We start from the raw sequence: 22,132 nt of genomic DNA, 5'->3' as shown, positions 1-22,132 counted from the left end.
AGCATTTTCTATAACTTGTCATGAAATATTCAGCATGTATTAAATATATTTAATCTCACTCATGGGGTCATGGTTAAAATCAATAATCTTTATTGTCACAAGTAGGCTTATATTAATACTGCAATGAAGTTACTGTGAAAAGCCCCTAGTCGCCACATTCCGGCGCCTGTTCGGGTACACGGAGAGAATTCAGAATGCCCAATTCACCAAACAAGCACTTCTTTCGGGACTTATGTGAGGAAACCGGAGCAACCGGAGGAAACCACTCGGACATGGGGAGAACGTGTAGACTCCACACAGACTGTGACCCAAGCCTGGAATCGAACCTGGGACCTTGCTGCTGTGAAGCCATAGTGCTGACCACTGTGCTACCGTGCTGCCCATAAGCCTGATAGTGAACAAGCCTGATTTTAATCTAGCAGCCCACTGAGGGGAAGAACACTCACTAGCTTAGGTTGTCCATCACTGATCAGGCATTCGGGACCAATATTTTTCTCAGAAGAACATTGATGAGGTGAAAGTAGGATTGAAAGAACTAATTTCAGGGCAAAGGAGAAGAAACCATGGGGTTCACAGTAAAGTTGATTTAATGACATTTAGTTTTCTTCTTTCGTATTTCTAGGAAATAAAGGAAAAGCAACGAGCACAAGAGGAACTAAGTAACAGGGCTCAGGCCCTGCCTCTACCAGATGTTATCCCTGATGGTGAAGTGCACCAAAATGGTATGCCGCTTCTTAATGGCCATGCCGTGCTACCGGCTGCCAACCACCAAGGCCTTCAACAGGCCAACCGAAACCATGGACTCCTAGGGGGAGCTTTAGCAAACTTGTTCGTCATTGTTGGTTTTGCAGCCTTTGCCTACACAGTGAAGTATGTGTTACGAAGCATAGCACAAGAATAAAGCTGCGGAAGAGACCAAATCATTGCAACCTTGCAAACAAATCGGACTCCTTTAGGGGAAACGTTGCAGGAGGGAAGAGTAAGGCTGTGCGCTGGAGTGATGTAATTAAAATTACATTTGTATATGTACAAAAAAAAGTGACCAATTAGAGCCTATGGTTTTCTTTCACAGATGTATGGATCAACGGAGCTAACAAATAGTTCAAGAATATGCGAGGGTTCAGATTTACTCTGCTGGTCATGCATATTTTACAGTGGATGACCAATATTATGCCTCTTAATTATGGTGTATCTGAAACTAGTGCTATTTCTAAAAGGGGCGTCTTTTGCAGCAGCATTTTCAGATTTTAATTGTTTACTTCACAATGATCAAAAATCTATAGCCCAACATAAATGACTTTTTAATGTATTTATATTGTATTTGAGTATATTGGGAGCATTTCTTGAATAAAAACAAAATGCAAAAATTATATGCTTAGCCGGATAAAACCGAGTGTGGACTCGAGTGCTTTTTGTTTCAGCACAATTGGAAAAGTGAGAGTGCAGCGTTGGTCGTCCAGTGTAAAATAAGTGACCTCCTGAAAAATTGAGACCTTATGCACATTCCAACAATCTGATTGCAGGCTTTTTCTCGTTAGGTTTTATGGGTAACCCTTTGGCAAAATAATTACAGAAACCATTATTTATGGCGGGGGGGGGGGGTTGTAATTGACCTGCATTAAGAAAAGATACTCGAAACGCACCACTTGCATCGCTGGAAATAGTACTTTAATGGACAATAATTTGCTGCTTATTCAGTTATTTCTGGGAGATGTTAAGTTTGCCTTTCCTCTTGCACAATACCTTTTAGAATTTTCCAATACTTTTTCCACAAAAAAAAGGCTGTGTAAAACTTTGATGGACTTGGCAGTCAATGACAATTGCCAGGTGATCTAACAGGAAAGTGTTTGCCATGCTTCATCCTGGTTTTAAACATTAAATAAGGTATTTAGAATACTGTTAAATATCATTTCTAACCAGCAATAGAAGTTAAATTAGATTTTCATTTGGCTGAACACAAGTAACTTCCTGAATATAATTATACCCGTCCCACTCGGCTGTTAATCTGAAATGAGCATGTTGGGCATAATAGCAATGACTGCTTTGTAAATCAATAAAACTAGACAGGATATCTTAGTAATATCATTTCTTGTCTTTAATGTCATTGAAATAAACTAAAAATCTTCCAGAATGTGTTACTTATTTTCCAGAAGGAGACTGATAAAGTGTAAAGTCCACAATTTTATTCTGAAAATATTGAGTAAGGAAATGTTTGTCATTCATTTAAGTTTCTATCGTTCTACTTTATAATGTACAAAATATTTGTCAAGCCTTTGGAAAGTGTGTTTCTTGAAAGCTGTACTGGAATTGAGAATGTGACTTTGTATTTTGGAATTATTGGAAACTGAACAGTGGAAGAACAATGCAAATTCATTAAACTCTCGAACATTAATAGTTAACCTTGCAAGCCCGCATCATCTACAATATTATTAAAAATTTGTCTCTCTTTTTCCCCCCGCCCCCCCCCTTCCCCACTCCCCCTTAAAGTATGAGTAAAACTGCAAACTTCAATGTAAATTATACAATCTGGAAACCATTGATGTTTTTTGCCCAGAAAGCTCTATTTTGAAGTTTTTAAAAAAGAGTTGACTTCAGTATACGGTAGGTTTATGTTCTGATCTGTTTGTTTTCAAATCAATAAATTCTTTATCACAAACGAAACTAGAAATGCAACTGATCCTTTGTGTACCAGATTTTCCTCCCCCTTCTTTTGAATTGACTCCGATGGCGATGCGTAGCAGAGAGCAGTGACAGGTGCTTTTGTGGATTGATGGAAGCGATGTTTTCTGTGACCTGTGCTGAGAACTCTTTTTTTTTAACGATAGACATTAAACAATTTGTGCAGAGATAGCAGAAGAAACTAATTTGCTGAAGAAACCCAAGTTAGTGACCTGGCAAATGGTGAAGGAGATTGTAGGAGGACGGGGACAAATGAATGGACGTCAGTAATTCGATGCTGAGAAATGTGCAATGGTACGTTTTGGAGGGAAAGGTAAAAAGATCTTTAAAAGAGTGGAGGAATAGAAGTTTTTTTTTTTAAATCTGGGTACAAGTTTTTTTTTTTAAAAATCAAAGTCAGGAAAAACTAAATGGATTGGGGGGGGGAGGGGTTGTGTTAGATTTGGTGGGGAAAATGGTACACTCAACACTTTTGGTGAGAACTTGAAAAATTGAGCAGAAATTATTGGACTTTTTTCACTGGAACACAGGTTAACAGTTCTTAATGATCAAAATAATTAAAGCTTGTTTTCTGCTGTTTAGTGAACATTGTTTCTCAGCTCATCTGTACAGGTTTCGTTATCCAACCCTCGGGAAGATTTCCATACAATACCTGTGCTTCAGTCTCTTGTCCAGGTCAGTATTGCAGGTCAGTAATTCATAAGTAATTTTCACTCTTATGTTGTCCCAGGTCAGAGAGCACAGTTTTGGTGCTGAGTCAAGATTGATCCGCATGGTCTCATCAAGCTTGTTGATTTTGAGTTCCAGATACTCACCTGTTTGGTCTTGTAGGCAATGGCATGTTTTGGGAGTGACGATAAATGAGCCATTTCCTTTGCCACCATTGCCTTGAGCTTGGTTTCCTGTCTCTTGAGAGGTGGTAGTCATGGGAGTAGAGAATTGTCAGCGGTAATTCTTACTGTCACAGATCAAGCACTACCGGTTATTTGAAATCTTCACCAAACTGAGCTTGCCCTTTTAAGCACTCCTCTGAGTCAGAAGGTTGCTTGTTTCACATCCCACTACAGAGACTGGAACAGAAAATCTAGGCTGACACACCAGTACAGTACTGAGAGAATGGTGTGCTAATGAAGATGCTTTCTTTTAAATGCAATGTTAAACTATGGCCCAATCGGATGGATGTAAAAGAGTCCATGGCACTATTTCTTTGAGCTGAACAGCTCTCCCTGGAATCCTGGCCAATATTTATCCCCGGCCAACATTGATTAAAATACAGGTCATTATCATATTGCTGTTTGTGGGGCTTCACTATGTGCAAATTGGCTGCTGTGTCTTGAGCATTGCAACAATACCCACACTTTCAAAAGTACTGTACTGAGTTGGCTGTAAAGAGCTTTGAAACTGGTGTTGCGAAAGGTGCTATATAAATGCAAATCTTCAGCTCCGCTGTAACATGGGTTAGACACCATAAACCTCAACTTTTGCTGCCCCTGTAGTCATGCCTCAATATCTGCCTTCTCGCATGCTCTTTGCTGCATTTGCACTCGCATCCTCTCGTTTTGCTGATGACCCGTACGGGCTTTTCATTGCTTCTCACGCATATGCTTGCTCGTCACGTTCGCACACTCCGCTGCCCTTAGACCATTCCTCTTTCCCCCCCCCTCCCCCAAGTCATTTCGCACTCTTGCATTGCGCCTGGTCTGCTCTCAATTCTTTTGGGTAAGATAAGGTTGTCTGCCCTCTGAATGCAAACAATCCCTATTTGAAGAGCAGCGGGGTTCTCGCTATGTCTTAGACAATATTAATCCTTCACCATTATTAAGAGAGATTATTTGTTAATTGCAAGCTCTTTTTCCTCTTGTTTCCGATTACTAAATGTAGTATTGACCGAATGTGTCACTGGAGATTTGTTCATCGGGTTGGGCTTGTAGGAGCCTCAGCCCAATTTGGTTCTTTGACTTTCACACATGCACTTTCCAGCAGAATGACATGAACCTGACCAGGAACTTGTGTTGTTGCTGATTTTGCCTTTGCCTGGACCCAGAGGCACTGAGGCCACTTGTAGCCACCTGACTGTCGCCCTGGGCTGAAATCGTTCAACTGTGCAAACTGCGGATTACAACTGAGACCTCCATAGCCTGTGTTTTTAAAAAAAATATATTAAAGTTTTTTAACAACACTTTTTTTCCCCTTACAAACAATAACCCCCCCCCCCCCCATAACAAAATAACACAAAATCGCACTGAGCAAGATATATACATGGCAAAATGGTATATTTACATAGCTTTATACACTGGCTCTTGCCCGCACGTGCCAGTTTCCCCCACCCTCCATATCATCTCCCGCTCATCCATCCCCTCAAACAATCTCTCATTTCCCCCCCCCCCCCCCCTCCTCCTCCCCCCCCCCCCCCCCCCCGGGTTGCTGCTGCTGCTGACCGACCTTCCTCTAACGCTCCGCGTGATAGTCTAGGAACGGTTGCCACCGCCTGTAGAACCCCTGCGCAGACCCTCTCAAAGCAAACTTAATCCTCTCCAGCTTTATGAACCCTGCCATGTCGTTTATCCAGGCTGGGGGGGGCTTCGCCTCCTTCCACAATAGCAAGATCCTTCGCCGGGCTACTAGGGACGCAAAGGCCAGAATTCCGGCCTCTTTCGCCTCCTGCACTCCCGGCTCATCCACTACTCCAAATATTGCTAGCCCCCAGCTTGGCTTGACCCGGACTTTCACCACCTGAGATATTGCTCCCGCCACTCCTCTCCAGAACCCCTCCAGTGCCGGGAATGACCAAAACATATGGACATGGTTCGCCGGACTCCCTGAACATCTTTCACATCTGTCCTCTACCCCAAAGAACCTACTCAACCTCGCCCTCGTCAGATGCGCTCTGTGAACCACCTTAAATTGTATCAGGCTGAGCCTGGCACACGAGGAGGAGGTATTAACCCTACCCAGGGCATCAGCCCACAGCCCTTCCTCGATCTCCTCCCCCAGCTCCTCCCATTTACCCTTCAACTCTTCTACTAGCGCTTCCCCCTCCTCTTTCATCTCTTGGTGTATTTCCGACACCTTGCCCTCCCTGACCCATACCCCCGAGATCACCCTATCTTGAACTTCTTGTGCCGGGAGCAACGGAAATTCCCTCACCTGTCGCCTCACAAAAACCATCACCCACATGTATCTAAATGCATTTCCCGGGGGTAACTCAAACTTCTCCAGTGCTCCTAGGCTCGCAAATGCCCCGTCAATGAACAGGTCCCCCATTCTTCTAATCCCCGCCCAATGCCAGCCCTGGAACCCCCCTGTCCATCTTCCCCGGGACAAACCGGTGGTTGCCCCTGATCGGGGACCACACCGAGGCTCCCACCACCCCTGTGCCGTCTCCACTGGCCCCAGATCTTTAGCGTTGCCGCCACCACCGGGCTCGTGGTATAATTTGTCGGCGAGAGCGGCACCGGTGCCGTTACCAACGCCCCCAGGCTCGTTCCTTTACAGGACGCCATCTCCATCCTCTTCCATGCCTCTCCCTCCATAACCCACTTGTGGATCATCGCCACGTTTGCTGCCCAGTAGTGGCTCCCTAGGTTTGGCAGAGCCAACCCTCCTCGGTCCCTATTGCATTCCAGGAACCCTCTCCTAACCCTCGGGGTCTTATTTGCCCACACAAACCCCATAATACTCCTACCTACTCTTGAAAAAGCCCTTGGTGATCACGATGGGAAGGCACTGGAACACAAACAAAAACCTCGGAAGGACCACCATTTTGACCGACTGCACTCTACCCGCCAGCGAGAGCGGTAACATGTCCCATCTTTTAAAATCCTCCTCCATTTGCTCCACCAACCTCGTCAAATTCAGTTTATGTAGGGCCCCCCAACTCCTGGCTATCTGGATCCCCAGATACCGAAAGCTTCTCTCCGCCCTCCTCAGCGGTAGGACCCCTATCCCTCTTTCTTGGTCCCCTGCCTGTAATACAAAAAGCTCACTCTTCCCTACATTGAGCTTATAGCCTGAGAACTCCCCAAACTCCTTCAGAGTCTGCATGACCTCCACCATCCCCTCCATTGGGTCCGCCACGTACAGCAGCAGGTCATCCGCTTATAGCGACACCCGATGCTCTTCTCCCCCGCGGACCACCCCCCTCCATTTATTAGACTCCCTCAGTGATATGGCCATGGGTTTGATCGCCAATGCAAACAACAGGGGGCACCCCTGCCTTGTTCCTCGGTACAGCCGAAGGTACTCCGACCTCCGCCGGTTCACCACCACACTCGCCACCGGGGCGCTGTAAAGGAGCTTAACCCATCTGATAAACCCTCCCCCGAACCCAAACCTACGCAACACCTCCCAGAGGTACTCTCACTCTACTCGGTCAAAGGCTTTTTCCGCGTCCATAGCTGCCACTATCTCCGCCTCTCCCTCCTCTGATGTCATCATTATCACGTTTAAGAGCCGCCGCACATTGGTATTTAACTGCCTGCCCTTTACGAATTCCGTCTGGTCCTCATGAATCACCCCCGGGACACCGTCCTCAATCCTCGTGGCCAGCACTTTTGCCAATAGCTTAGCGTGCACATTGAGGAGCGAAATCGGCCTGTACGATCCACATTGCAGTGGGTCCTTGTCTCGCTTTAGAATCAAGGAAATTGTCGCCTCCGACATTGTCTGGGGCAGGGTCCCCTCTTTTGCCTCGTTAAAGGTCCTCACTAGTAGCGGGGCCAACAGGTCCACATACTTTCTATAGAACTCCACCGGGAACCCGTCCGGCCCCGGGGCCTTCCCCGCCTGCATACTCCCCAAAACCTTACTCAGCTCCTCCAACCCAATTGGTGCCCCCAAACCAGCCGCCTCTTGCTCCTCCACCCTCGGGAACCTCAGTTGGTCCAGGAATCGTCTCATCCCCCCTTTCCCCCCCTGGGGGCTGGGATCTGTACAGCTCTTCATAGAAGGCCTTGAATACCTTGTTTATTTTTGTTGCACTCCGAACCGTGGCTCCCCTTCCATCTTTGATTCCCCCTATTTCCCTCGCTGCCGTTCTCTTACGGAGCTGGTGTGCCAGCATCCGGCTAGCCTTTTCCCCGTACTCGTAGGTCGCCCCCTGCGCCTTCCTCCACAGTGCCTCCGCCTTCCCCGTGGTCAACAGGTCAAACTCCGTCTGGAGCTGTCGCCTTTCCCCAAGTAATCTTTCCTCCGGGGCCTCTGCGTATCTCCTGTCCACTCGCAAAATCTCCCCCACTAACCTCTCCCTTTCCATGCCCCCTGTCTTCTCCCTATGAGCCCCGATGGAGATTAGCTCTCCTCTGATCACCGCCTTCAACGCCTCCCATACCACCCCCACTCGCACCTCCCCGTTGTCGTTGGCCTCCAAGTACCTTTCGATACACCCCCTCACCTTCCCACACACCACCTCATCTGCCAGCAGTCCCACGTCCAGCCGCCACAGCGGGCGTTGGTCCCTCTCCTCTCCCAGCCCCATTTCCACCCAGTGCGGGGCATGGTCCGAAACGGCTATGACCGAATACTCCGTCCCCTCCACTCTCGGGATGAGCGCCCTGCACAGAACAAAGAAATCTATCCGGGAGTATGCCTTGTGTACGTGGGGAAAAAAAAGAAAATTCCCTGGCCTGCGGTCTTGCAAACCTCCATGGGTCCACTCCCCCCATCTGATCCATAAACCCCCTGAGCACCTTGGCCGCCGCCGGCCTCTTTCCCGTCCTTGATCTGGAGCGGTCCAGTGCTGGGTCCAGCACTGTTTGAAGTCCCCTCCCGTTATTGAATCCTCCTACCTCCAGGTCTGGAATGTGCCCCAACATGCGCTTCATGAATCCAGCATCATCCCAATTCGGGGCGTATACATTTACCAACACCACCCACATCCCTTGCAACCTACCACTCACCATCACATATCTCCCTCCATTATCCACTACGATAGTCTTGGCCTCAAATGACACATGCTTTCCCACCAGAATTGCCACCCCTCTATATTTTGCGTCCAGTCCCGAGTGAAATACCTGTCTTACCCATCCCTTTCTTAACCTAACCTGGTCCGCCACCTTCAGGTGTGTCTCTTGGAGCATTGCCACTTCTGCCTTCAGTCCCTTCAAGTGCGCGAACACTTGAGCCCTCTTCACTGGCCCATTCAGGCCCCTCACGTTCCACGTTATCAGCCGGATTGGAGGGACTCTCACCCCCTCTCTTCCCCCCCCCCCCCCCCCCCCCCCCCCCCGGCCGACTAGCCATCTCCTTTTCTGGGCCAGTCCCGTGTCCGCGTCTCCCTCACCTTCCAGTCCCCCTGCCGGGGGACCTCCGCCCCGACCACCTCTTCTGTGTCCCATTCCCTTTCGGCCAGTGCAGCAGCAACCCTTTCCATAGCCTGTGTTGCCACTGACCCATGGTTGGGGCATGGGAGTGCAGGTATAAAAGGAATGCTGAACACATCATCTGTTTTGTGTGCAACGTGTGGCAGCGAACATTGCTGCATCAAGGATTTACTCCCCTTTCATGAGCTTTTTTTCAACCATGACATAGCCCCTTCAAATGCAAATGGAGTAGCATGTTGCATCAAAATGTTTACATGCAGATTGCCCCAATTGAACTATATCTACCACCGTAACTATTGTAAGTGGAGATAATGCTGTAATTGAAGTTGTAATGTTACAGGTATTGAAAAATTTCATGCTGCTCGACATCCCTCAGGTGCTACTTTATAGAGATGATGGGCAACACAGTAGCACAGTTACTTCACAGGTCCCAGGTTCGATTCCCGGCTTGGTCACTGTGCGGAGCCTGCACGGTCTCCCCGTGTGTGCGTGGGTTTCCTCCGGGTGCTCCGGTTTCCCCCCCACAGTCCAAAGATGTGCAGGTTAGGTGGATTGGCCATGATTAATAAAAGGTTATGTGGGGTTACTGATTACAGAGATAGGGTGGAGGCGTGGGGTGCCTTTTCCAAGAGCCGGTGCAGATTTGATGGGCCGAATCGTCTCCTGCACTGTAAATTCTATGATATATCCTCCGTCATTGGGGAGTATGTTGAGCTTAACAGGAATAAGGGGTCTTGCCTTCCACACTCGGGGAAGCGGTGGAAGGCAGTCATTTGGGGGGGAGATAATCTCTTTCAAGACGCATAGGGATATATCTGGAAGTGTGGAGAGGCAGAGACTGGTGAATTCCATTCTCGAGGTGGACTGCCAGTAGAACATAAAACATAGTGTGGAAGGAGGCCATTCGGCCCATCGAGTCTGCACCGACCCACTTAAGCCCTCACTTCCATGCTATACCCGTAACCCAATAACCCCTCCTAACCTTTTTGGACACTAAGGCCAATTTAGCATGGCCAATCCACCAAACCTGCACGTCTTTGGACTGTGGGAGGAAACCGGAGCATCCGGAGGAAACCCACGCAGACACAGGGAGAACATGCAGACACCGCACAGACAGTGACCCAGCAGGGAATCGAACCTGGGACCCTGGCTCTATGAAACCACAGTGCTAGCCACTTGTGCGACTGTGCTGTCCAAACTCGATTGCCCCGATATGCAAGTTGTTGGCGAGCAGAAAGAAATTGCAGATGGTATTCAAGTTGTCAACGAGCAAGCCGGTGAACCTGCTGCAATGCTCGAGGGGGACCTTTTATGAGTGGGGAGAAGGCTAGTCATCCATTAGCGCACCAGCTGCGGCAGCAGGCTGACTCTTGGGAGAGAGTGCAGATCAGGGACTCAGGCGGCGATTGGTTTCTGCCCTATAGAAGGTTAATGAGGCTTTTGAGGCCTTCTACCGGGAGCTGTATATGTCGGAGCCCCCCCCCCCCCCCCCCCCCCCCCCCCCAGAGGAGAGATCATCAAAGATGAAGTTTTTGGATGGGTTGACCTTCCCGGAGGTGGAGCAGGGGAGAAGGTAGAAGATGGAGGCATTGATGTGACAGAATGAGGTCATGAACTGTATCGGGTTAATGTAAACGGGCAAAGCACCGGGTCCAGATGGATTCCCGATTGAATTTGACACACCGTTTGTGTGTCAGTTGGCCCCACTTCTGCTGGATATGTTTGATGATTCCGTTTCCTGGGGATGTTGCCGGCCACCTTGGCGCAGGCATCGATGACCTTAATCCTAAAGAACGACAAGGATCCCATGGAATGTGGATCGTATCGATCTCTTTCATTGTTAAACGCTGACACTTAAGGTGTTGGCTGCGCGCTTGGAGCGCTGCCTTCCTGGGTGATTTCTGAGGAGCAGTCTGGTTTTGTTAAGGGACGGCAGTTGTTGACCAACATTCGGAGATTGTTAAATGTGTTGTCGCCCTCCTTGCGGCCCGAGCTAGAGGTGATTATTTTGATGGAGCTGAGAAAGCGTTTGATCGGGTGGAGTGGGAGTACCTCTTTGAAATCCTTGGAAGGTTTGGATTTGTAAATTTATAACCTAGATTAGGCTTTTGTACAGGGCCCCACTGCGAATGTGCATACTGATGCCCTTAGCTCGGGTTATTTTCAACTGAATAGGGGTCAAGGCAGGAGTGTCCATTGTCCCTGCTTTTGTTTATCTTAGCAATTGAGCTGCTGGCCATTGCGTTGAGTTCGCCCCCCTAAATGGAGGGGGATACAGTGTGGGGGGTAGGGGGTGCATAGAGTGTCCTTGTATCCGGGTGATTTGCTGCTATATCACGGACTCGCTCTCCAATGTGGAGGAGATAATGAAGCTGCTCAGGAGTTTTGGCTCCTCTGGGTGCAAGCTGAATCTAGGCAAAAGTGAATATTTCCCGGTGAACCCCCCCCCTCCCCGTGAATATTTCCCGGTGAACACCCCCACCCCCCTCAACTGAGAAGGGTGCTGATCTGGGGAGGCTGTGGTTTCGTCCGGCCAGGACTAGTTTCCTTTATTTGGGAGTCCGAGTGGCTCATGATTGGGCCTCACTCAACTTTGCCAAACTGGTGAATGGAGTGAATGCCGACTTGAAAAAGCGGGAACCCTCCTCTGACCTTGAGGGAAGGGCACAGACGGTGAAGATGAATATTCTCCCGAGGTTTTTGTTTTTGTTCCAGTGTCTCCCAGTCTTTCTTCCCAATGCTTTCTTTTGCAGGGTCAATAAATTGATATTTTACTTTTTCGGGGCTGGTAAGACCCATTGAGTTTGTAGGACGTTTCTGCAAAAGGATAGGCAGTCCGGGCGTTGACACCACCTAATCTGTTATGTTACTATTAGGTGGCAAATATTGATAATGTGCGGGGGTGGCTCAAGGATCTGGATTCCATCTGGGGCAGATGGAGGACCGTTTGTGCATAGGATTGAGTCAGAGGGCTCTGGTTACAACCCCACTCCCGTTTTCCTCTGCAAGATTCACTCTAAGCCCGGTGGTGGTAGCCACTCTGAAGATTTTGAATCAGTTAAGGCAGCATTTTAGACTGGGCTCCATGTCACTGTTGGCTTTGATTCACAGGAACCATAGGTTTGTGTCGTCTGGCTTGGATTCATCATTCACAGCTTGGGAGAGGGAGTGGTTGGAGAGGTTTAGGGACATGTTTCTTGAAAGTAGGTTTGCCAATTTGGATGAGTTTTTAGAAAAGTTCCACCTACCAAGAGTGAACATAATCACGTAGTTGCAGTTCACTACTTTCTGCGTAAGGAGATTCTTTCATTTCCCCTGGCACCGTTGCTCTGCTCTTGGTCGAGTTAGGGGAGGGTAAGATTTTGGATATTTATTGGCAGATTTCAACGGACCAAGCTTCGTTGGAAGAAGTAAAGTGGAAACGGGAGGGTGAACTGGGTTTGGTTTTTGAGGGTGGGGGTGTGTGGATTGAGGCTCTTCACAGTCAAGTTCACCACCTCGTGTGCTAGGTTTAAGCTTTGATCCAGTTTGAGGTGCTGCATAGGGCGCACCTGACCAGGGAATGTATGAGTGGGTTCTTATAATAATAATCTTTATTAGTGTCACAAGTAGACTTACGTTAACACTTCAATGAAGTTACTGTGAAAATCCCCTGGTCGCCACACTCTGGCGCCTGTTCTGGTAGAGTGAGAATTCAGAATGTCCAATTCACCGACCAAGCATGTTTTTTTAGGACTGGAGGAAGAAACCAGAGCACCCAGAGGAAACCCACACAAACACGGGGAGAAGGTGCAGACTTCACACAGTGACCCAAGCTGGAATCGAACCTGGGTACCAGGCATTGTGAAGCAACAGTGCTAACCACTGTGCTGCTGTGCCTCCCCTGGGGGGTGGAGGATAGGTATGAACATTGTTCTAGGTGGGCTGGTGAATCACCAAGGTTATATGCTTCTGGGTCTCCTTTTTTGACACTATGCTGGAGATTTGGGGAGTTCAGCTGGAGCCGTGCCGTTGGTGGCCAATCCTTTTGAGTATCTGATTGCAGCAGGGGACAGAGGCAGATGTCCTAGCCTACCCCTTGTTAATAGCCCAGAGGCCAGTTCTGCTTGGGTGGAGGTCCGCGGTGCTGCCTATGGTTCCAGCCTGACTGAGGACCTGATGGAATTTTTGTATCTTGAGAAGATCCAGTATACCATTAGAGGGTCAGTGGAAGGGTTCTACTCAAGGTGGCAGCCTTTTATCTCCTTTTTCAGGGAACTGGTTAGCGTCAGCTGTTGGGGGTGGGGTTTGTCTTTTTGTTGTTGAGGTTTTGCTTTCTTTATGGATGGCTGAGGGGGATGGGGGGTACACTGGGGTTCGGTGGGTGTAGTTTGTATTGGACTTTTGTTATGGGCCAGGGTTTAGGAAAAACCCAAAGTATATCCTGGAGTTCACCTGACCCACAACTGCTCCAAACCAAAGCGAAAGTAAAACCAATTCCCAGAGCCACAGCCCAGCTCAGCCCACACAATGACATCACTGAAACCATGTGATAAGACAAAAACATTTGTTAAAGGGACACTCCCATGACACTGCTGTATTGTTGTTACTTTGTTACAATGAAAATTTCTGAATAAAAATATATATTTTTTAAACGTGTCGCAGTTTTGTTGTTATTTGCCCAACAAATACCTGTGCCAGATCAGGTGTCAAAGCAACTATGTATAGACAGGAGATAGTATCAGTAGGCGGTTAAGTAACCTGACCAGTAAATGCCAGGGAAATCCTATTAAAAAGCGAGTAAACAAATCCTTAACCAAGAGCATCCTCGGCCTGTCAAACCTGATGCAGCGTCAGCTTGAATCATTGAAAGAGCACACTTCCAGTCCAAAACACCACAAGAGTTGGTGGTTTCTCTCTATCTACCCTATTTTCTTTGGTGGGGGAATTTCATAATGAGGAGCATCATCTGAAAAAATAGAGCGAGCACAGTTTATGGAGTGATGGCAGGAAGCACTTCACGTAAAGAATCATTTCTAAGGGCACCACTGAGTCATGATGCTCATTTGGAGAGCTGGTGCAAACACGATGGGCCAAATGGGCATCTTCTGCACTGTAACAATTATGTGATTCGTTGCTGACCCCTAAACTGAGTGGAGTGCTGGACCATTTTACCATGCTAACACCCCTCCCTTTCCACTTTATATGACAGGCTCCCAAGGATAAGCAGCTCTAACAAGGGAGGAACAAAGAGATGAGCCCTCGCACATAAAACCACTAGGGCTTGATTTTTTTTTTAATTGTCTTTTAAATCCCCCTGTGTAATTTAGTCTTTCAATTCCTTTACTTTATAAACTTCATTCTTGAGTTTGGTTTTAAGCCCATTTGGTATTTTGTTTTCTAAACTGGGCTTTGTACACTGTTACGGTTTTAAACTGTTGCAATCCCAGCTGATCCCACTGGAGAGTCGGGTCCCAGAATGGAGCCTGGCTCAACAGATTCCAACTTGTATTTCTTGTTTAGAGACGTGGATGAACAGTCACAGGCCGATTAACCTTTATCAAAATAATAAAACATTTATTAAACATGAAAAGGTTAACTAGAATATGCTACATTACTCCTTCAACCCAGCTATATCATTACAGGTATACACAGATTTGTAACGATAACAGAAGTTATAAAATATCTCTTGTGCTCTAATGTTCTCCGTAAGTATACAATCCCTTTAAATGCACGGTGGCATTGTGGATAGCACAATTGTTTCACAGCTCCAGGGTCCCAGGTTCGATTCCGGCTTGGGTCACTGTCTGTGCGGAGTCTGCACATCCTCCCCATGTGTGCGTGGGTTTCCTCCGGGTGCTCCGGTTTCCTCCCAAAGTCCAAAGATGTGCAGGTTAGGTGGACTGGCCGTGACAAATTGCCCTTAGTGTTGAGTGGGGTTGCTGGGTTGTGGGGATAGGGTGGAGGTGTGGACCTTGGGTGGGGTGCTCTTTCCGGGGGCCGTTGCAGACTCGATGGGCCGAATGGCCTCCTTCTGCACTGTATATTCTATGATAATCTATGAAACCAATACGTGTAATGTAGTCCAATGCACCACACTCTGAAACCAAGTGACAGATGCCACCCAAGACAACCAATGTGGATTTTTAATCAAATCCTCCAGATGCTTATCACACTGAGCCAATGGTCTCAATGGAACTCTAGCTTTCACACACAGTCACAAAGGTTAACTAGAATATGCTACATTACTCCTTCAACCCAGCTATATCATTACAGGTATACACAGATTTGTAACGATAACAGAAGTTATAAAATATCTCTTGTGCTCTAATGTTCTCCGTAAGTATACACTTAATATATACACTTAAGCTCCACTCTCAAAGAACACGCTTAAATATCTTCACCCACACAATGCTTTCTCTCAATTGCCTTCACCAAGGCCCCACATTCAGGATTTCAGCCTCCCCAAGTCCTCTGCCCTAGATTGCCACATGCATCCGAGCTTCCACGCAGTCTCCCAGCCACCCAATTACGCCAACAGAACATCACTGCTTCACAGGCTGTATTAAGGTATCACTAACATTAGGATTGCTTCAAATACCTGGCTTCTCGCCAGTTGGTGTTTCCGGGACTGTATCTTGCAGCTCTGTCTTTAACTGGGAGCCTCTCTGCCCCTTTCTTTAACTTCAGTGAACCAGTACCTTGTTCAGATATTGATTCTTTGTCCCTATGGCATCAGTACAAACATAGATTGCTTAAACATAGATTGCTTAAACTATCTCTCTTTCTAACAAACCCCCAATTTTGTCTTATCTTATTTAAAAGCACCCTCTGATGTGCGTGTTTTCAATCTAGCTTGCTGTAACCATTTTTCTATTTAAGGTCCCTGGCCCCTTCTCGTTTTGAAGTCTCACTGCCTAATATTACAAAAAAATCAAAACCTTCCACGTAATAGCTTTTAAATGAAATTGAAATATGCCAATATTTTGATATTCAAAACATTTTTTTTTTTTTTAATTTCAAGGACCCAATTATTCCCCCCCCAATTTTGGGGCAACTTTAGCATGGACAATCCACCTAACATATTCAAAACATTCTTGCAGTGTGCTGATCGATTGATGTAGAATGTATGAATTGGAAGACATCAAGATTTGCTGTTCATTTCTAATATTAATTAAGAGTGCCACAGACGGGCAGCACGGCACAGTGGTTAACACTGCTGCCTCATGGCGCCGAGGTCCCAGGTTTGATACTGGCTCTGAGTCACTGTCCGTGTGGAGTTTGCACATTCTCCCCGTGTTTGCGTGGGTTTTGCCCCCACAACCCAAAGATGTGCAGAGTAGCTGGATTGGACACGCTAAATTGCCCTTTAATTGGAAAAAATAAATTGGGTACTCTAAATTTATTTTTTTTAAAGAGTGCCACAGACAAAATGCATGACTTCAGATGAAATATGAGTGAAACAACAGTGAAGCAACGCTTTACTATTTTTTTTCTTGAGAATTATCTACGCAGGCAGAAGTGAATTAAATGGGAGGATTAAAGACTTTGCTTCCCACTTGTAGGTTTAAGACATAAACCCATGGATTATGACGTCAGGAGAGGAGAAATTGAGTTGAGAGAGCAGAGTGCATCAATAATTCACCATGATCTGAAACTGCCAGTCAATGCATTTACAACCTTTCAATACAAATACCCTGTGATTTAAACTTCAATACTACGACATTTAATTGAAGATACCTTCGTCTTGTCACCGAGTGAGTCACAACATTGGGTGAGTTCCTGTTTGTAGTGACAGAGGAAAATGTGGAAAAAATAAACATTATTTTCCTATAGCAAGTTAATACTTTAATAATGCAGCTGTTTGGCATATTGGGAACTCCAGCCATTTGGATCTGAGCATTAAAGATATGGTAAGCTTTGATAAGAAATGTAGTTAAGTGTGATTGCACAATTTGGATCTACAAAAAAAAAGGTAATTGAGTTGGATGAACAGCTGGTAAATGCTCATGCTTTTAAGCATTTTTTAATAGAACTATGCACAGGATATTAACATGAATCTAAAGCATAGCTTGTCCTGTGCTCCGGTATAGCTGGAGTGGGGGAGAGAAATAAAGCCTACACATTTTACAACACGTGTAAGCCATTGACTTCTGCATGAGCCATATGGGGGCAGTTGTGAGTGGATGCTTAGTTTTATATCCAGTACATACAGCAGGTTTATTTACAATGCTAATATTTGTGAAACGTTTTAAAACACTTCCTGATTTACCTCATCTTGCTTTTACTCGGTAACCTGCACTTGATACCTTTGTCCTTAGCTTTGTAGGTGAGAAGGATAGTATTGCCATTAATTGATGTTGTATCTGCTAAAAATAAAATGTATTTGGAAATTTAATGGCGAAGCTGAGTCTCTTATAGAACCAGATTTGGTGAAATCTGTTCTTAGCATGGGGCTAGCACTGTTCAGCTGACATTAATCGAATGGAGGATGGTCAGTAATATTGAAGCCATCACATTATTTCCCAATTTGAAAATTCTTAAGTTTTAAGTTAAGATGGTTTCAAAGAGCTAGGACTCTATATTTATGCTTCTGTAAAGTTTAGGGATGAGTTGGTCAAGATAGTGAAGGAAGCAGATTGTGTTTGAGTAAATGGAGTGCTCCAATTAAATGGGTTAGGAAGGATCAGATGTCATGATCTCGTATCATGTAAGGCCAGAACTGGCTTAGATGCCAAGATGTGGTTCTTTTCCCAGAGAATAGCAGACCTCTGGAACAGGTCCCCAGCTTATGTGGTGGACGCAGGTTCGTGGAATTTCTGTAAGAAAGAGCTGGGTCTGTTCCTGCCTGGGGTAGAGATCATCTTGTACCAAAGGTAGGTACTACACGACAGTAATAAGAGCCAGAGGGCAGCAAGGTGGCTCATTGGTTAGCACTGCTGCCTCACGGCACCGAGGACCCAGGTTCGATCCCGGCCCCGGGTCACTGTCTGTGTCGAGTTTGCACATTCTCCCTGTGTCTGCGTGGGTGTCACCCCCAAACCCGAAAGACGTGCAGGTGGATCAACCACAATAAATTGCTGCTAAATTGGAAAAATAGAATTGGGTACTCTAAATTTATTTTTTTTAAATATAAGGGCCAGAGTGATTTTCTGGACTGGCTTCAATTTCCTTTGAGACAGTTGTGCAGCTCCCAGGAATTTGTCTGGTTAGGAATGGGGTGAAGAGTATATTTTGTGATGCACAAACCTTTGCAGTTATGTGGGATAGGCTGGATGGATCAGAAACTCTTGTTCTGGCCAGTGTTGTCTACATGTTCTCTACAGCTTCTGTTACACGTTGCTTAGGATAGCTGTCTGCTGGAAGGGAGATATCATCACTATGACTCCGAAGAGCGGGATCCTTTTTTACACCATGTGCATTGATGCAATAATGTCCACACAGCAATCACTTACTGGTTTGAGTTAAACTAACCAAAAGAACGAATTACAGAACTTTGAAGTACATTGGATCCCTTTATATCCTGCCACTATCAGCGTAGAATATAGTGAAACCCTGAGATCAAGGCAAAGATTCCTCACTTTATAAACATATGCCTTAGGAGCAGAAGTGGGCCCACTTAGCCCCCCCCCAGCCTGCTCGGCCATTCAATAAGATCATGGCTGATCTGCTCATAACCTGAACCCCGCATTCCTGTCGACCCCGAAAATCTTTCACTCCCTTATTGATCAAGAATATATCTGGCTCTGCCTTAAAAATATTCAAAGACTCTGCTTCCACTGCCTTTTGAGGAAGAGTTCCAGAAACATGACCGTGTGAGAGAAAAGAAGTATCATCTCTCTGAAATGAGTGACCACTTATTTTTAAACCGTGACTCCAGTTCTAGATTCTCTGACAAGAGGAAGCATCCTCTCCACATCCACCCTGTCAATACCCCTCAGGATCATGAAGGTTTTGATCACCTCCACCTTTCTAAACTCCAGTGATACGAACCTAACCTCGCAACCTTCATTTATAGTAAATCTTCTCTGAACTGTTTCTATTGCATTTACATCTTTCCTTAAATAAGGAGACCAATACCGTACACAATACTCCATATTTGGTCTCACCAATGCCCTGTATAACCAAGTTGTGGAGATGCCGGCGTTGGACTGGGGTGAGCACAGTAAGAAGTCTTACAACACCAGGTTAAAGTCCAACAGGTTTGTTTCAATGTCACTAGCTTCCGGAGCGCTGCTTCTTCCTCAGGTGAATGAATCTGAGGAAGGAGCAGCGCTCCGAAAGCTAGTGACATTGAAACAAACCTGTTGGACTTTAACCTGGTGTTGTAAGACTTCTTACTGTATAACCAAAGCATGACCTCCCTACTTTTGTATTCAATTCTAGTTGCTACTGATGAGTTGCTCACAACAATCTTTAGCGCGGCACAATAGCACAATGATTAGCACTGTTGCTTCACAGCTCCAGGGACCCGGGTTCAATTCCGGCCTCGGGTGGCTGTCTGTGTGGAGTCTGCATGTTCTCCCCGTGTGTGTGTGGGTTTCCTCCGGGTGCTCTGGTTTCCTCCCTCAGTCCAAAGATGTGTAGGTTAGGTGGGTTGGCCATGCTAAATTGCCCTTGGTGTCAAAATGTTTGGTGGTGTTACAGAGTTATGGGAATAGGATGGAGGCGTGGGCTTAAGTGGGGTGCTCTTTCCAAGGGCCAGTGCAGGCTCGATGGGCTGAATAGCCTTTTTCTGCACTGTAGATTCTATGGGCACGATTCTCCGGCCACGTTGCGCTCAAGCGAGAGCACAACGCAGCTGGAGAATCTCGGGAGACCCTCCAGCGAGCCTCCCGACAGTCTCCACGCCTCGTGAAATTCACCAAAGTCCCGCGAGACATCTAAGCTGGAACTCTGCCCCAAACAGGCATGACCAAATGCCTACTTATGACCTACCTGCCCAGGATCCACCAGCCTCCCACGATTCTCCGGCCTCCCCAGGGTGGCTGCTGCCAGGCGCCGATCAGTGCTCGTCCACACAAACGTGGACCAGTCGGAACGGCATCTGGGGGTCTCCCGAACCATCGGAGACCCCTGGGTGATCAGGGTAAGTGCTGGGTGGCTCCCTGGCCCTCCCCCTGGAATGTAGGCACCTTGGCATCGCCACCCTGGCACTGCCAAGGTGCCCGGATGACACTGCCAAGCCAGCAGGAGCACAGCCTGAGTGCCAGGTTGTCAGTGCAAGAATGTCCGAGTGCCAGGGTGGCACAGCCAAGGGTCAGGGGCCGAGGGTGGCCATGCTCATGAAATGAGGGGGGGGGGGGTTTGAAGGGTGGGGATGTGCATGGCAGGGAAGTAAGGGCCTCTGGGAGATTGGAGGGCTGATGGGTGGGGGTCCTGGAAAGGCGGGGGTGCTCTAAGGGGGCTTGCTGAAGAGGGGGGTCCTCCAGGGACCTCATAGCGGAGTATCCACATTTGGGGGTGGGGTTGTGTCCGTGTTGGGGGGGGGGGGGGGGGGGGGGATGACATTGCCCATATGTGGGGGGAACTCAGATACTCACTGAGAGATCAGGGCACCCTTTCAAAATGGCGGCCCGATCTGAGTTCCGATTCTCCAGTGCTTAAAAAAAATTCTAAATGTGGGTTAAACTGGTGAGAAACTCCCCAGGGCCCAAACAAGTGACCAAGTGTCATTGAATAGCAGTGGGGAACTCGGCAGCAGAAAACCCCCTGACAAGCCCGCCTCAAATTAACTCTGAAATTTTTTGGGAGAACCACGCCCTCTGATTCTTTGATCACGTTGTGGGAGTTTGCTGGCTGCTCTGTTTCCTGCATTACAGTCAGACCGATATTTCAAAAGTGCAAAATTGGTTGTAAAGCAGTTTGGAATGTTCAGTGGTCATGAGAAGCGCAATATAAATTTGTAATTTTTAATATATTGGATACATGCTCCTACCAAACTGAGTCTTTAAACTGATTTTATTTTTGTAAGGCAGATGAATGAACAGTAAACAATACAACAATTTAGGAGCATGATGAGGCAATTCAGCCCCTCGAGTCCGCTCCACCATTCAACACGATCCTGGCTGATCCCATCTCCACCTTCCTGCCCCCTCCCCATAAGCCTTCATCCCGTAACTAATTAAAAACCTATCCATCTCCTCAAATTTGTTTAATGTTCCTGTGTCCACTGCACTCTGGGGTAGGGAATTCCTCAGATTCACAACCCTTTGAGTGAATTAATTCCTCATTTCTGTTTTAAATCTGCCACCCCTCATGTCCTCTCACAGTGAAATACATATTTCTCTACTCCGGAGTAAGTGAAATAATAAAGTCACCACCTTGCTTTCTCACTGAACATAATAACATTTAGATTTACCTACCATCTCTCTTAAATGGCAATGGAATTTATAGAACATATGACTTTGCTACTGATGTTTGCAAGGTCCATACATGGGCTGCGTTCTGGCTGAAATATTTCAGGCCTGTGACCATTGAGCTATCCATTAAGGAAATCACCAGCTAATCAATGCTCATATTCCTCTCTGGCAGGTCTCGAAACCTGATCAGGGCTTTTTCTTCGATCTCTGACGAAGTCGCCTGGAATCATCTCCATCCCGAGCTAGCCTCAAGCTAAAGCTCTTGTTACATTCGATCAAACGGCTATTCCATACTAAATATAAGCCATCTTTGACAATGGCACAAATGCTTATGATTCAATTGAAAGCTCCTGGGTTCACACTACATAAAACTGTCAAAAACCAACATTTCCTGGGAATAGGGCATGCTCTCAGAACCCCTAGAAAACAAATTGGGCAATAAATAAAATAGGCGTGGTGCCACAGTGGTTAGCACTGCTGCCTCACTGCCATGGACACGGGTTCAATTCCAGCCTCGGGTGACACATTGAGTTTGCACGTTCCTGGGCTCCTAATTTCCATGTTCCAGCACCTGTTCGGGTACACAAAGAGAATTCAGAATGTCAAAATTACCTAACAGCATGTCTTTCTGGACTTGTGGGAGGTAACCGGAGCACCCACAGGAAACCCACGCAGACACAGGGAGAACGTTCAGACTCCGCACAGACAGTAACCCAAGCCGGGAATCAAACCTGGGGCTGTGAAGCAACAGTGCTAACCACTGCTATTGTGCCACGCTAAAGACTTGTGAAC

The 22,132-nt window shown here is 46.9% G+C and overlaps 1 protein-coding gene across 1 annotated transcript in view; it reads left to right on the top strand.

Annotated features, from left to right (window-relative positions):
• Positions 1-2,407, top strand: part of ube2j2 (ubiquitin-conjugating enzyme E2, J2 (UBC6 homolog, yeast)) — a 49,961-nt gene extending 47,554 nt beyond the window's left edge. The window contains exon 7 of the mRNA XM_072478239.1: positions 623-2,407. Coding sequence (XP_072334340.1) covers positions 623-901 — 279 coding nt within the window. The 3' untranslated portion in view covers positions 902-2,407. The remainder of the gene's footprint in view (positions 1-622) is intronic.
• The last annotated feature ends 19,725 nt before the right edge of the window (positions 2,408-22,132 follow it).

This window comes from Scyliorhinus torazame, chromosome 16 (genome assembly GCF_047496885.1).
Source record: "Scyliorhinus torazame isolate Kashiwa2021f chromosome 16, sScyTor2.1, whole genome shotgun sequence".
Taxonomy (NCBI): Eukaryota; Metazoa; Chordata; class Chondrichthyes; order Carcharhiniformes; family Scyliorhinidae; genus Scyliorhinus; species Scyliorhinus torazame.
The sequence above is the reverse complement of the archived record's forward strand: the minus strand, read 5'-3'. Positions and strand labels throughout refer to the sequence as shown.